Genomic DNA, 18,072 nt, shown 5'->3' with positions numbered 1-18,072 from the left:
ATGAACATGTTAGCAGCTCCTCTTGAATTAATTCATATACCCGCTGAGAAAGATTCAACATGAATCTTCCACAGAAGGAGGGTGAGAATCAATTAGAATTCGTCGGCCGTATTCCATAGTGGCGTATAGTGATTTTTGGTCTTTTTTTTGAAAATTGGCACATATGTTTTTAATGATGTTCTCTTTCATTTTAAGTCTCATCAGTCATAATTAGCTAATTAATTAGTAATTAATTAATTAAATGTGGCGTATAGTTACAAAGTGCCTTTTTTTGTATTCCATAGTGGCGTATCGACCATACACCACTTTTTATACACATTTTATAATTATAAAATATCGGAAAAAAAAAAAAACATCGTATGTCATAGTGGCGTACACGTATCGGACCTATACGCCACTATGGAATACTGAACGACAAAAAGTAACGCCATAGGGATTACACGGCGACCGAGGTGGCGACGTTAACGTTAGGTTAGGGTATTGCGCTTTGTTTGTTTTCCATAGTGACGTATAGTTTTATTTTCAGTTTGCCAGCCAGTTTGCCAATAGTATGTATTTATTTCTTTTGAAAAATATATAACAATAAAATCTATTTACTTTACTACAGAAATTTCACATCATTTACAAAATATAATGAATGTCTGATTTACACAACTCGATTTTAAATTGGCATTTCTTCAAACCCGATTTTCTCGAAAAGTTGTTTATTCAAGGCGCCCACTATACGCCACTATGGAATACAGACGATTTAATTGGTAAATGTGCTAATTTCATTTGAAATTCATACTCCCCATGTGGAAGATACTTCCAAAATCTTCCACAGGGGTAGTGTGTATTTTAAATGTAAAATCCAGAGAGAAATACACACATGCACAATAAATACACATTAACAAATTATAACTGCAAGTTGTCCCATCGAATGAACTGTACAAATAGTGCCCTCTAGAATATGCTTTAAGTGTAAGAGCAGACATGCTGTTGCTGATTGTGGCAGCAAACTTGTGATTCATGCGATACTTAGGCATTTTCTAATATATATATGTATACATGACTTTGCCTCAACAAACTGTTCTCAACTTCCAAATCCCCATTCAGAGCACCAAGGGGATATAATATCTAAGGTTTTCCTTCAAAAGTTGAACTAATCCATAAAATCCCACTTCCTCCTATCCCATACACCTGCATTCATTTTTATTTTACCTACATGTAGCTATTCTGATTTTCACATAAAATTGTCTCCAGGTTAATTCATGCAATGTGAGGGGTTGTTATGATCCAATTTTGGCAGTTGATTTGCACTGGTAATATTTTATGAATAAACCATTTTAAAAAGTCATAATTAAGAATTTGATTTTAATCATTTATAAAATAACTTTGGGGGTCGCATCTAATCATTGCATCATGAAGTTAATACCACATCATAAAATGGTGCATGGCAATCCTTTATTTCAGTGCCTATTGACTTTTTGTATTTTTTTACGGAGTACATGACCCCCTACAACCAAAATCAATACTATGCTGGTTTTTGTGCTTCCTGCCCATTCATAGTTTACCAATGCAGGAGCAATGGTGGTGACATATTGGGCAATTGGATATGATATGATGTTTACTGCTATTATTGTATTTGTATAACACCTCAGGTACCAGTGTAACTCGACAAATCCTTTTGAAATTAATCATTAACATTGATATTTTAAGTTGTTGTGTATCATGAAACTTGTACATGATTTACCTATACTCATGTGAAAAATTGGGCTATTCCAGCTGATTCATACACTCATGGAAGCCATGACCTTAATCTTCCACACAGGGAGTGTTAATTTAATGGTATTACCTGAATGGATGACTCCAATTTGAAATTCACACCCCCTATGTACTATATGTGGGAGTTCAATTCTTGAAAACATGTTGTTTGGTCAACTAGGTTAAATCATATTGTGCTAATTTTCTTTTATTAGAGTGATAAATTTAACACAAAGTAGGGGAGGGGGAATCAAGTATGATTGTGTATACATGCATAGGGAGATTAAGGTAATGTGTTAAGGGCAGAGTAATGGGAGAGAACATGGACCTTTTCGAGCTTCATTATTTCTGAATTGTATGTCCAAAGTATATAAAACTATACATTTTTGGAAAGGAAATGAGTCAAGGAATCCCATGGTGACGTCAGATTTGTTCAAAAATCTCAAGTTTTTGAGAAAATCACAAAAATTCACTTTTTTGCCCCAATTTTTTTGTGACAACTTAAAAAAAAATCCGTAAAGAGTAAAAAAAATTCAGTTAGCTTTTCATGAAGAAGAGACATGAACTTAGGGAAGGTTTTTTATTTTTTGAAATTTGTCTCTTTTTTCAAATATTGAAAAAAAAAGCGTGAAAAAAGCCATTTTGTCACATTATTAAGCTAAAAATTGCACATAATGGTGTATATTTTTGTTTAAAACAAATATTTTGAAAAAATGAAAAAACCTTCCCTAGACTTTGATGTACTCTAAAGGATAGTGCAAAAAGTTTACCCTTTGCTTGCATATTTTTCGAGTTATCTTGTCACAAAAATCGCAAGAATATTGTCAAAAGTGAACTCTGAGAAATCGACGTTTTAGTAAAAAATGTCAAAATTATGCACAAAACGTCCTTAAATTTTAAAACGGTAAGACTTTCACACTTGTAAAAGCTGTATCTGGTGCATGGTCTAAATATGCATCTTTTTGCACCAATGAATCTATAATCTCTGCTTTTAGTGCGCCAAAATTCAAAATAATTAAAAAATCTAAGTGGCATTTTGACTGCAAATTTTTGTTTTGTTTACACCACATTTGCTGGCGTTAACAACATACCGAATGCGCCTTGACTGCGTTGGACATACGCTGCAGAGTTTCGCCACACACGACGCTTAATCTCGCCAGAATCACAATATTTCGCATTCAGCGCATTTCTGACTCATAATTTCCGCCAATTTACTAAGCTGTCTTGAGCCATGTGACTTTTTAGAGTTGAAAAGAGTGAAAGAAATCAAGCAAAAAGAGAATAAATATTAGCAAGTTGTATTTTATCAGTTTCAAGTGAAAGAATACATCTTAGTGTTGATAAATATCAAAAAATCTCAAATTCGGTCGTGGACGAATGTGTCTTCCATTACTCTGGCCTTAAGGGGTATGTGTTTCTGCTGATGCAAAACAATGTGCACCCATTCCATATTTGCAGTGTGTAACAGAAGTACTGACATCCACCTCATGAGGAATTTGCCAGGTGTCCACTCTGAATCACTCCCAAATTTTCAACACCGATGTGTTTCTACTATGAACAAAACCAAAACTACTTCACGCCAAACCATATCAGCCAACAGACTTACCATACCAGCCATATACTTTGCAAACCAATCAAATTATTGAGACAAATGCTTTCACACACTACAATAATCATTGGCAGTAATTACCTTGTTATAAGCTAAGCTGAGATGTTCTAACTCTGGAAAAGGTGGGGGTAATTCTGCAGTGAAAGTACTGCTAAACGTGCTGGCAGACTCTGTGGTTAGAGCTGCCTTGAGAGCAGCTACTTTGACTGCTCTCTCAATCTCCTCATTTGGAACTGATGTAGGCTCTATTGCTGGGGCTACTTCAGATTCTAGGTCTTGTCCCGGTGCTGATGCTGGTTCTGAGGCTATTGCTTCCAATTCTTGTTTTAGATCTTCAACTGCAGAATATAGAAATAACAGTTTAAGAATATTATCAGCCATATCTATCAACATTACTACAGAAGAAAATCAACAAAATGAGCATCACTTGGCTTTAAGAAACATGATAGAACTTTCAATTCACTTTGACAGAATGATCAGTTTCATATACATTAAAATTTGCACTAACAAACAACATGTGTTTTGTTTTATGGTCAAAGGACTGCTTTGTCTCGGGTTTGTTTGCTTTAAAAGAGACCAATTAGAATCAACAATTGACTGTTCTACTTTTGTATACACATCACAACAAAGTTTGCACAGAAATAACCCTCAAGCTAGTCAGCTTCACTATTTTCATTTTTCTCCTGTCCTGTCCTGCATACAGGTCTTCATCAGCATAATATACTCTCCCATAATTTCAAAGATGACCACCTCATCAAACTTTCTTCCCCTCCCCTGTTACCAACATGTTCTTACATCACTACTCAGTGCAAGACTTTGCAATAACTGCAACCACCTAAAAGACTAATTAGGGTTAGGTTTAAGGGGTGAAATAAGAAGATTACGATTAGGAGATCAGCATTAGGGCTACTGTTGGGATTATGTTTGGAGATGATAACCATCATTCTCAGGTTGCTTTGAAGTCACCCATTATCTATCCTACATACCTTCATCATCAGCAGGCTTCCCAGGTGTGCTAGCTCTGCTACTTGCCCTACTACTTGACCTGCTACCAGATTTCCTTCTCCGTTTCCCTTTACCACTTGTCTTCCTCCCAGGAGTAGAAGACGCAGATGATGGATCACTGTGTATTGCAACATGTTGTCCACTCAGGGCTTTCAGGTGTGGAACGGATTGAATCTCATTTTTGTCTAAGTTGAGCCTTTTTAACCTGATGAAGAAAGCAAATTAATTCCTACTTAGTAGCCAATATTTGTCTTTTAAGTAATTTTAATTTTAACTGCTAGGAAACAAAAAAGTATAAAACTTCCTGAGAGCAAAGAATCTTGTAATTACTGAATTTAAAGTGCACTAAAATCTACTTACCAAAATCATTTTGACAGTGCAAAGGTAACGGCACTCGCATAAAATACAATATTCATTTAATGAAGAGGTATCACTATCATATAGAAGATACATTCAATTTTTGTGCAGATGATTATATAGCTCTCTCCGTATAATTTTGAAATGGTAGATTGAACTTGCCTCCAGTGCAGTCATTCATATCCAATTTGATTAATTAAAAGTACGCCTACAATAAGTTTGTTACCTTTTAAGTCCAGCTAAGCTAGCAAATGTGGCAAGGTCTGTGAGTTGGTTATCATCTAGAAACAGGATCTCTAAATTGCTGTACCTAGGAAATCGATGTAATTCACCATTCCTGAAAGAACACAACAAAGAGAAGGAAGAGAATTGAGTTTGGAGAAATTGATTATTTGTCAAGCATCATAAATGCTGCTAATTTCCATAGCTTTTTATTTCTCCTTCTTTTTCTCAATATAACATTATTAAAAATCATAATTGCCAAGAGCAACAGGTCACCTATGATGACAACACAATTAATTAATTCTGGATTCTGAGGCAATTGTGTTTGTGTGGATGGGGTGTGGGGATGTATGTGTATGTTTAATTCAATTGGGGGTATGGTGGACAATAAAGGAGGAAGGAAAATAATTGATTTTGCCTGCAAATTTGCTGAAATTATCTTTAGATTTGAAACACCAGGACAACTACAATATGATTTGCAATTTACATAGCAAATGCCAAGGATGATAGAGTGGGAAAAAATAAAACTATTATAGTCACTTCTTTGCTTCAATGCTAAGACAATTAAAATTAAATTAGTGCATTGAACCCAAATAATGGCAGAAACACAGTGAGAATGCAAGACATGTGGAGGCACGTGGACAATATGATTAAGAAGAATACAAAATTGAAAGTATGATGTCAAAGCTGGTCACGGAGTCATGCACATTGTTATAGCAACCTGTCCTATTACGCATGTGCGTTCAATATTCTAATACAATACCTCAGCAAATTTATTTCTATAAGCAAAGTGGGTGTAGTACTAGTGTATATAGCTACACAGTGCGTGTGCATAGACTGTGTATTTTGTAATTAATTACTTTTATTAGACATCGTGCCGATAATGTCCTTAATTAGATATGGCACAAATAAAAGCACTTCAGTGTAAATTTGGTGACAATGTTGAAACACATTTGATATTAATAGTTGATGTACATTTAGCTTCACTATGAAATAGGTCTATGTAATTAGGCCTACAATTTGCAAATAAGCATCAGAGTAGGCAGGGATATTTCTTTACATTATTACATTCAATATGAGTTAGCATAATTACATGAGCAAATAATTTGACTTTAGAGTGTAAATCCAAATATATAAGAAACTGATTTCCACAGATCTCAAACTTTCTTTGAGCAAAGATATATAGTTGTCCTCATATTGCCTACATTAACAGAATAATTATGACGATGCAAATGCAACCAAGGTAAACATGCTCAAATGAGCCAACTATTCCATGTCCAGCATGTTAAATAATAACTACCACCATTTTCTTTTTAATGAACATCCTTTTTTTAAATATTTTTTTTTAGATTGCATCACCATCATCAATATTCTAATGCTTGAGGGGATATGGCTATAATCTCCACCTGCCAGAACACCATGTTTTTCTCCACTATGTCAAAATATAAAGTCAAATCAATAAGGCTCTATAGTCAAAATATATACTCAAAAGTTCAAAGTTACAAAATGGTGTTCAAAAGGTGTGTAATTATCAAAGATCTTTTAGTAAAGCTAGATGAGAATTAGTGTGCATGTTCACGTAACCTCCTTCAACTCATTTGCATAATTTTGGAGGTAGCGGATCGTATTCTGATTCGTTGAACTCTAAATTAGCATACTTTTGGAGGTTTCCATATTTGGGTTTACCTAATTAATTATTAATTACCCTGACGTTGTTTACATCATGACGTCATTAGAGCTTGTCACTCGTCCGATTCGAAACACGAAAAACACAAGCATTTTTCTTTCCATTAACGTTATATCGTGAAATACCACATAGCGGAGGTGCTACTTTTTTATTTAAGGAAAATATTCCTGGCGATGACCCCATGTTGACAATGGCTAAATATGCTATATTAGTTCTGGAAAGGGTCCGGCGACAGTCCGCCATTTTTTTTTCTTCAGATTTGGAAGTTATTTAGTAGACTTGCCCACCAGTCGTTTTCATTATCCTAACTACAGTTTGCACATTGAAAAGTGAACTTGACGTGCGTGATGCGAAAAATTCTTGCCGTACCTTTTTTTATTCATTTTTCAGCCGGGACGGTTACGTTTGCGGCCACACATCGGTATAGGGATGACCGGTTCTTGTGTATATAGAATTCTGTGGTAATTATGCACTACTGAATTAGCACTTTTTTGTCCTCTTTCACTTACATTTTATTTTTGATTAGTTATTGTTCTCAAAAGTATTAATGCTTTTAGCATGATGATATTTCACTCCTTTATCTTATTCAAATGAATTCTGGAATTCAACCACCCAGCAAATACTAAATATTATTGTAACATTTTGGAAAAGGGGTTGCCAGAAAATGTTTAAATCATGGGTTTATCAAAAATGTTATAACGTTGCCACAAAACATTTGCAACTGATATTATCTAAACATTTACAAAATGTTTTCTTTCAAAATGTAATGCAAAAATATTTTACAGTAGCATTTTACCAACATTATAAATATGTTTGGATAGTGTTTTTGATAAAAAAAATTTCAAATGTTTTTATGATCAGAATATAACCCAACATTGAAATGTTTAAAAAATGTTCAAGATATATTTTTTTATTTGACAATTTGCTAAGTTTGAGGCCAAGGAAACTTCATTATATGGAATAGGTCTACTATAATGAGATGATTTGGAAGCAATGAAACATATTTCATCATAATTATGCATTTTGTTTTTTACACTTTTTGTAAAAGAATATTCTGTAAAGTTTATAGTATCTTTTTTATCACCAACTGCTGGCAGCAGCAACTCTTCTCTGATAAATTTATTGAAAATATGAAAACATTCTTTCAAAGCAAGAAATATTGCACCAAAAGTACAAATTTGCACAATTATTTATTTGTCACAGTTATTTAATCAAGCTAATGTCAAAGATTACAAAATTTTAATTATCATTCATATTTTCAAATTCTTAATTTTGTCAGACTTCCTGTGCTTTGACACATGGGTCAAAAATGGTCAGAAAGTGGGATAATTCCAGATTTTCCCAAGACCTGTATTCACTTCTTGCTTTTCAACTGGTAAACCGTACTCTTTAGATTCACTCAAGTTTGAATACTGTTAGTATGTACTATGACTGTATGAGTAGCTGCTGAAATTAAAAACATGCAGTATATGGACACCAATCCATAGTACTTAATGGGAGTTGACTCAGTCAATGGTTTTTATTGACAAATTTATTCAAAATGAGGAAAATTAATATTTCAATAGATCATGAATGCATGGTTGCAATTACATACCCTTTCAAATTTTGTGGCAACAATATTATCCTGTTTTATACTTTGCAGACTATTGCATTAGGGAACAAACCAAAATTTTGATGACATCCTAAAAACAAAAGTCCTTTGGTTATGGGCAGAGGCTCAAAAAGTCCTATTACGTTTGTAAAAAAACCAATTAAAATATTGGTCAAAGATCTTTCAGCATTTCAAGCTTATGTTTCAGGTTGGAATGGAGGGGGTCAACCTCCTAACGAAAGTACTTTTGTTTTTATGATGTCATCAAACTTGTGGTTTGTTGCCTTACCTTTGGGCTGTGGTCATATTCATAATTGACACTTGGGTGCAATATCTATAAGGATTCCCCTTAAATCTAACAAAATTATTCCCATAATCGTCTTCCTCAAGAAGCTCATAATGCCACCCTTAAATCCTGTCCGTAACTATTATGGTCACTGATATTTTGTAAACATATTTACTAACTTTACCATCAGCAAGTAAAATGTCAACAGTTACCGCCCATCTGTCGGCCTATAAATTTTAGATTAGTGTTGGCATTACATTAGTAATTCAAATGTCTAATCTGTACATTTTGGTAATTAAACTTTGTTAGAATTAAGTTTGTGTTGTTTTCAAGTTTATAACTGGAAAGAGCAAGCATAGATAATGCCAACTTCAACTTGAGTAACAAATGTGAGCAAAGCCTTGGTAAAGTTTGATGGCCAAATATATTTACCAATCCCAAAGTGCACAGAAGTGCAAAACCTGCAAAATCAACACGGGGAAATAAAAATCAAGCAAACAATACGAAAGTGCTCTTTTATATTTTATTTCACTTGTGCCTTGTCTGTTTGTCTTGCAACTCATCTACACCAATTTTCATTAAAAAAAACTTACATCATCAAAAATATCATAATTAAAACTGACTCTATGCGATTGCAAACATATTCACCATGGATTTTTTTCTCTAAACATACTGAACAGGAGCACGCCACATACAAAGGATCAATGGACAACAGAGAAAGAAAGTCATCCAAACTCAACAGCCCTTAAATTATTAGATACATGCATGCATGACAACAGGTTATTATTATATAAAAGATGCCCACAATAAACCCAGGAACTTTATATCAATTTTTTTAATATTTCAATTCAGTAGCTGCAATTCCTATCATGCCTTATGAAAATTTCATAGACAAATAAAAGCTACAATGTAAGCCTACAAGAAAGCAGTTGTTTCAATTAAAATAAAATAATTAACAAAAAATAAAAAAGCTAGTATAATGACAGGAGCAAATATTTACATTCTCAAGCTTGTCTTTGCACACAGTGAAAATTACACAGTGTAAATTGTATTAATAATGTTCAACTTTCAGATGAGTGAACATCATCAGCGTAATTGACATTGATGAAGGCATGGCACTAACCATCTTTTGTTATATTCTAATCATCCATTCAGGTTCATTTGGACTTGCTTACTTTTATGAGGAATGAGAATAAGCCATGCACAGCTCGTGTGTTGGCACACGTATGGATGGGTTCCTTGTATTTAATAAATAATTTTCCAAATATAGCTTTTAATTTACTAACAAAAATTCCCTTTCTTAAAGTTCATCTGATACTTGGATTTTTAGAGTTGACATAAATAGTAGACTTTGAATTTAACCTACACAAGTAAATTAGCCATATGTAATTGGTAAATATGTAAAATGTAGTGTTTCCGTCAAGTTGAAACATGCTTAATAATCAAAGGGAAATACAATAGAAAGGAGTTCTTTATGCTTAGCATCGATTACCATGCAACAAGCTATGATATGAGTGGGATTTTTGATATGCACACAGCTAGTAACTGGAATCTCGCAATTTGCCATGTGTATCATTTAGTTTGTGAATTGCATGACTGTTTGTTGGCTTTAATTCAAATTAATTAAATTGAAATTATATAATAATTTTAGAATTAAATTTAAAATTTAATTCTTTGATGTTTTACTTTGTTTGGTTTTGTTTCTTTTTAAAATGGCAAGGTCAACATCATGCTAAACTACACTAATAAATTGATGATGATGATGATGATGATGATGATGATGATGATGATGATGATGATGATGATGATGATGATCCTTTGGATCTGAGTTCAATTTTGATCAATTATGAACATCTTAAACCTGTAATTTCCTGTTAGAAATCAGCTTTATAATAACTGTCACAAGAAGTGGACCAAAATGACACATACTTGTGGGTATTTAAGATGGACACAGTTCTGAGTAACTATAGAATACCTGACACATCTAGCACTTATTCATTTATTTATTACAACTTGCTTTGCCTAGGGTACAAAATATTGCATTTTAACTTAAGTGATCATAATAAAAAGTCATTTACACATTCATTTGAAGTGGTCCAGTGTAGGAGGCAAGGGAACTTTCACATGGGCTGATAATAGGTTAAAAGAGACCACACCTCTGGAGATGAATTTTCTCTTGGCAGATACACTCACCCTTATCCAAGCCCTTAACCCTTATCCTTACTTTAACTCTAACACTAAACCTAACCTATAACCCTCATTCAGGGTGAGGTTGGTATTCTATATTGGCCTTGTCAAATAAATAACACAGAGGTGGCTTTTTTCAGTCAATCAAAGAGCATGTGAGTTGGTTAATCTGTAGGGGAAGCATTGACAAATTTGAGTTATTTCAGACAGGTTGAGATTTCAACAATTTAAAGTGAAATTTGAACTGAGAACTTTCAAAATAGTTAATAAGAAGGCATACATTAAAAACAATGGTCATAATGAGAGATGGTGGTTACAGCTTGTTTTGCCATGCACCAGATTAATGTTAATTAAGCAAGTAAAGCTGTGCAAATAATAAAGCATACATTTTACTGGAATTTGATTTCAATTTGCTGGTAATGCATTATAATATTAATATAGACGCTGTGTAAAGTTAGTCCATTTGGTTCCTTGAGACGTTAGCATCAGCATGCGATACACACGCAATCATAGGCGGTGCATGTGTAACATGTGGTGGCGTGAGTTGATTGCGCCGTACAGATACAAGCCTTTGATTGTGCGTATATCATATGCGGCGGACGTTACTGTCTGGAGGAAGGCAAATGGACTATAGTATACAGGCTGTATCAAAATGATTGGTACACATCAGTTTTCATGTTTATTCACAAGCCTGCTACTTCCAGATGCAGCGTTTGATCCTAGTAAAATGGCCTCAATTTGTAGTTTATAACCGTTCACATTTACAAATTAGGTGCGTCCTTTGTTGACATTGTGATGTGGCAGTGTACCAATCATTTTAATACAGCCTGTACATCATTTTCTATGATGGCATCAATTATACAGGCATGAGGATGAACTTTATTTTTGAAAACATAAAATGGTTTAATTGTCCAAATCAACTGAAAAAAATTACATTACATATATTTGGGCAAAGAAGAACAACCAGAATTCCTGTTTAAGGTTATACAGGATTTTGACATTTTGTGTAGGCAAATTGGCTGCACGTAGCCACCTAAAATATTTTGTTTTTCAAAAAATAAACACGGGAGGCCTAAAAATCATACTTCATCTTAAAGTTGACACTCTAATGATTATTATTGTAATACTTTTAACGTCATAGCTCATACACAAATGTACTTTGTAAGTGTTTCAATTTGTGTTCAATTTCATGAGCATGAGGTTTTTTGGGAAAGAGGCCAGGAAAATATGGGGAGAGGGTCCGATTTCATTGCGATTTCAGATATGTGTTACAAACAAACCAATGAAATAATGTACCTATTTATTCTTTCGATAGGTCCTCCTGATTTAAAACAGTAAGCTTACATGTTCACAGAATGTCAATGAAAATGATGGGGTAAATGTCGGTTTTTTTGCAACAACAATATTAATTTAGTGTGCCAATATATTGACACAATTATTCCCTACATTATTTCTTTGAAGTATCAGCTATCACATGCATATCAAAATTTTATGAATCAGCTACGGGAAACATTAAAAATAATTTATTTCATCTCAGCATATCAGGCCAAATGGTCCAAAATGGGAGTTCTGAGATATCCACACATTTAGTTTCAAGTACTCACATTTTCTGCTATTTCACAGTATCAATTCACAATCCCATAATATTCCAGGTGCAGTGCTCCTGTATTACTACTGATAATCCTTACTGCATGGGAAGTATCAATTGATTTTCACAAAACTTGCAGAAATTGACAAATTTCTGCCAAAACTTCCACACTATCAATATCATGTTCAAACCATGTGCTAACTTGTTTACAATGCTAGTTAATGTTGCCAGGGCCAAGGTGATAGTACTTATTTTATTGATTTTGTCTCTAGTATAGTGCTGGTTGAATACTCATGCTCCACTGTGCATATGCTTCAGTGATTTTAGCAATCAAATGAAAATGATAGGGTTGCCAGTTCATGCGCTGGAATAATAATCACTATAAGGGGCACATCACTAAATAAATGTCCCATTGAAATACATGTGAAAATACAATAAAGTAACTAGGTGCATAATAATTATGAGTCCTGGGGAGGGGGAGAATGGGGGAGGGGAGCAGTTGTTGGCAAACATTTACAGTGCATCTTTATAAGGCTTAGGAAACACTACAGAAACATTCAAATCTGCATCATAATATCTAGGCCATTTAAAGTTTCCACATTGGCAAAGTTAGGCTGGCCGAGAGCAGGGCCAGGGGAGGATGACAGGAAATGTTGGCATACCTTTTAAAATCTAACCCACGGGCCCCCCATGTATATTTGGGATTCCCCCTTCCAAAGAAATGATAGCCCCTCACACCTTCTCTTTCTTCCACGAGTTACACCAAATGCGGAAGGATTTAGTGTAGTGTCCCTTAAAACAAGAACTGTCTTTAAAAAGAATTAGTGCTGTGGGATATCTAGAGCAAATATTGATACACAAAAATAATTTCAAAAATACTTTGTTGATACAATTTTTTCAATCTACATCTCTGAGATGTTAAATATATACATATACTTCATAAATAAAAATTAAAAAACAAAAGACAAGTTGAGTGGAATTTTCACCCTCCGTAACCTTAAACCTGACATTGACAATTCTGATGTCTGAAACTCTGAATGACGCTAGATTTTGGAACCTGTTAAATATTATCAGCCTCAATATAATTCGTAACTACAGGCCACAAATAGGTCTAAGATTCCGAAGGTGAGAGTTTTTGGTTTTTGGTTTTTTTCTTTCTTTCATCAAATCTTGGTGATCTTATCCCATATAAATGAGACAAGTTATTGAATATGTTTTCTTTCATTATGTTCCTTTTATTTTCCCACAATACTTCAGCTTCTAACATCAAGATTTTCAAGTGATAAATCATGTTTTTCAGACAAGATTTAGACTAAACAAGGAGTGTGAATTTAAATGGACTACCTTAATGGGCGAGTCCATTTGAAATCTATGCCCCCCCCCATATGGGAAATTAAGGCTGTGATTAAGGTTATGTCTTCCATAGGGTGCTACAGATTTCAACTGAAATAGCTCATTCCAACTTGCCAAGATAACATTTAAAAATTGTCTGTGAAGTGCATATCATTCAAGTTTTGGTTAATAAGTGCCTCTGGATGATTTTAGGTGGGCATTCACTTATGATGTAATTTTTCAAATTTACATCTGGATACCTGTGCAAGTATATTTAAGTAACAGAGCTCTGCATTACGGACATTCACAACTCCCAATTGGAATGTGCTAAATTTGAACAGTCTTGGATGATGGCTCCCTCGGACCATTCCCCATTAATTTTGTTCACAAGTTTGTGTATGGGTGTATGGGGGCAGAGGGCTTGGGCGAGGGGAGATTGTTAGTGTGTGGGAGGGGGTCTGTATGTGTGCCCAGCTCTCTATAATTGCATGCTATATTACTAATGATTGTTTTAGCCACATGTTTGAGTACTTCTGCTGTATAGGACAAACCTCATGGTGAGGCAACCACGTCAGATCACATCCATTTACAGTAAATTGCACAAAATTAATTGATGTGATTAAAACTTAAATTACAAAAAAGCAAATTGTTAGAAAAAAATAAATATTAAACAAAAAATTTAAAACAGAATATGAAACTTGCACCAGAGGAAACAGAGAAAATATTGAAAAGGAAATAGTCCCAGGAAGCATATGGTCAGTGGCACTATCTGCACAGCGCAAACCACCTGCTATACACGCTGTAAAAAACACTGGGAACCACCTATATAGAGTGTAAGGAAACTACCAAGGTCACACAACATAATAGATATTATTGATTTCAGTCATCACTCTGCATAATAAGGGTAATTAACACGAACAATGGCCACGAAGCTAACCCCACCTCCCCAAATACATCAAGTTTGTTTCACTTCATTTATTTAAATGGCTAGGTTTTTAAATTATCATTTTAACTGGCCCTATATCATGTCTCTAAGTGTTTTTTTTTTTGGGGTGTTTTTTTTGGGGGTGGGGTTGTGAAGCTATTTTCAAATGTTTTTCTTTAGAGTATTGAAATGATTTTGTGTTTTTTTACTAAGTGTATGGAGAAATGATACAAGATTTAAGGTAAAGTAACAAATCAGATAACTTAATGTTATAAATGTTGCTGGTTTTTTTTCTCTTAATCTTTGATATGATTACACCTAAATTGTATGTTTTGTATATTTTTGTATAGTATGTTGTTCATGTTGTTTTATTTTATTTCTTGAATGCACATTGGCATTGATGCTTATACTGCTGTTTAAAGTTTGAAAGTGAGAGAGGGAGAGAGATAGAAAGAAATAGACATAGATTGAGACAGAAAGAGACATACAGACAGAAAGATGCCAAGAGAGAGACAAATAGATAGAGACAGGAAATTAGAGAAACAGAGAACATGGAAGACACTAAGACAGAGAGGAGACAGACGGAAGAACAATTTCAATTAATGCAAATGGCATTTCTTTTGAACAGAAGGAATGTAAAATTGGACATTCCAATTATAAGCATAATAAAAGAAAATAATGAAACAAGGTAAAATTTTAGGGCAAACAAAAACAACAAGGGATTACAGGTGACAGTAATACATTTTAATAAAATGTATTAATGGACAAATGAAGGGAAAGCACATAGCATTTGCAATAACAACATGGACAATCAACATGATAAATATACTGAATGAAGCATTGATAAGTTGCTTTCAAACAAACAGAAAACAGACATACACACATACAAAAAAACAAGTATAATGTCTCACACCAAGGTATGGCAGATCAGGTTAGCAAGTTGGCAACAGAGTGAAAGAGCTACATGTAAAGCATATTACATGTGAGAGACCACAGACTAAGTTAGCTAAAGAGTGATAAGCAACAGGTTGCCTACTTCATACAGCTATCTACTGATGATAGCACACACTAATACCAGTTACAGTATACGTATACAGACATTCCCAAGAATGAGTACACACAACACACATAGTGCAAGCAAAAAAAAGAACAGGAACAAACAGCGGCTGAAGATGGCGATTGATGTCAATGATATCCGTCTTGTACATTACGTTGTCGTTGTTGAAACTGGTATACAACGGAGGGGCTGACATCAACAGTAATTTCAGAAGCATATCACAAACCACTGAAGATGTCAACCCGCCGTATGTTATACCTTGCCTTGGTAGTAACTCCTCACTCAGTGGTATATTTTCCTTGGTAGCTGCTTGGTAGATAGAAGTATGATCCCCACTGAGGTCTGGTTCACAAATGGTAGTAAAGTAGTATCCTCTTTGACTCTTGAATCAACTGTCTCCCTATATGTACCCTGACCAAACACTGACTGACAGACACACACACCACTAACAAAATAAGCAAATTGGGTGATCAAGTCGGCATGGTGCTAGAGTGGATTATTCCATTTGCAGCTTTGGGTTTAAATAATCACTAGCAATTACTTTTGTGTCTCATAATGAGAAAGGAAATTAACTGGTGGGCACACAATAGACTCGCATGCGAGTCAATTGCAGACCACTCCAGCACAGCACCTGCTGAGTGTCAATAAATAATAAAACATAGTGACAAAATATATTCACCTTGCATATTTAATTAATAAAAAACATGCACATTTACCAAATCAACCAATATTACATGCTCCCACTAACGAGTTATATGTTACCCCTATTTTAGATCATGGCATAAGCCCGGTTTTTAAAATAAAATGAAATATTGGATCTCACACATGACTGCACCCACCCATAGAAGGCAAGCATTTTGCAAGTAAACATTGCAAACACAAAGACCTGTTGCATGGCAACCTGACGCTAAAGCGAGCTGGCGCTAGGAGGCCTAGCTCCACGTTGTGCATGGTTAGTTATTGTCAATTGTACGTAGCATGGCTTGATCACTATCGGCCTGCCACACGTCAAGCAAAAAAAGAAAGTATAAAACCTGTTGTCTAGTACTATGTATGTCGCGATGCAATGCGTGGGGCACGAGGATTGGTCTTGTGCTGTGTCATTCAGCCAAATTTTTGTTTAATTAACAAATTTGTTCTCTTTAATCTTTTATTATCATTATTATTTTTCACCCCTTGTGTTTTATTTATTTATATTTCTTATAATATTCACCAGCATCCCATGTGGGAGGTCCCTGCTGCTATATACAATTTGTTTTTGAAATCATAAGATCACTTACATTATTTAGCCCAACCCTGTTGCCAAGATAAAATGAAAATACAAATTAATATTTCATAAACTCCTTTGTATCTGTCTCTCTCTTGGCTTGTTCATTGATTATATTCCTAATGAGTATTTTCATTTTTTATAATTTCATTTTCCTCATTTTGAACAGTTGTCTAGGTTACCATGTATTGTAAATTCATAAATTCCAAGGGTTAAATCAATTTTTAGCAAGGGGAAATTTAAAAGATATTTTTTCTTCAGAAAAAAACCAGAACATTGTTTTACAGTATGAAGAGGAAAATTGCATTTTTAAAGATGAAACTTGAATTTGTTTAGCAAATGTACCAGAATGCAAAATATTTTGTCTAAAAATGATGTTCTAATTCCTTCATCCTACTTCAAATTTGTGGTGTCTTACTAAAACCAAGAAACAATAACAGATTATAGGTATATTTTTTCATTAATGAAAAATTATATGTTTGTAATAATTAAAACAAATACGAGCCATGTAGACAAGTCTGCTTATTTATAATTATCATTCAGACTTCTGAGGCTGTGAGACATAATTTAAGTCCAATCTTAAAATTAACTACTGAGTGCTATTTCTTTCATAAAATGTTAATTAAGCTGAACTACAATTGCTTGTGAACAATGGTCCATTTGTGACAAATTGCGCAGTTTGACCAACTGGAATGAGTCATAATAAAATATTGACAGACAGCTCATGAATTATCAAATGAGATTCCAATACTTGTGGCAGCCAGATCAAATTAGTGCTTTCTACTAGGAATATGTAGAACTAGCGGGATACCCGCGCTCCGCGCGGGTCCCCGCTAGATGAGTAAATGGGAGCGATCACTAAAACAGGAAGAATTACTGAAAAGGTAGAATCATTGAAAAGGTAAAATTTATTTTTCTAAACCTGTCCCTTCTGGCAGTTCCATTTACCTTTCTTTCTTTTCAGTTTCTTCGACATGGGCCTAGTTTCCGGGCCTAGTTTGTTCCCATTTAAAAAAAATGCTATTTAGTTTGTGATTTTCCGTTTCCATGTTATTTATTTATTTAGGCCTAACCGCATTCCCATTATTTTCTATAAATCTGTCCTTTCTTACGTTTCTCCTTTTAGCTTCTTTTTTATATGCTGGTTAGCTTGTGATTTCCCGTTTCCATGTTAATTCTGTTCCCATTATTTTAGCTTCTCTTTTCTGATTCCGGA

General features: G+C 34.3%; 1 protein-coding gene across 1 annotated transcript in view; it reads right to left on the bottom strand.

Moving 5' to 3' along the window:
• Window positions 1–18,072, bottom strand: part of LOC140155772 (X-ray radiation resistance-associated protein 1-like) — a 72,403-nt gene that overhangs the window by 25,954 nt on the left and 28,377 nt on the right. Inside the window, 3 exon segments of the mRNA XM_072178735.1 lie at window positions 3,434–3,690; window positions 4,339–4,562; window positions 4,941–5,051. Of these exon segments, the coding sequence (XP_072034836.1) occupies window positions 3,434–3,690; window positions 4,339–4,562; window positions 4,941–5,051 (592 nt within the window).

Source organism: Amphiura filiformis, chromosome 6 (assembly GCF_039555335.1).
Source record: "Amphiura filiformis chromosome 6, Afil_fr2py, whole genome shotgun sequence".
Classification (NCBI taxonomy): domain Eukaryota; kingdom Metazoa; phylum Echinodermata; class Ophiuroidea; order Amphilepidida; family Amphiuridae; genus Amphiura; species Amphiura filiformis.
Note: the sequence above shows the minus strand (reverse complement) of the source record. Positions and strands in the feature narration are given on the sequence as shown.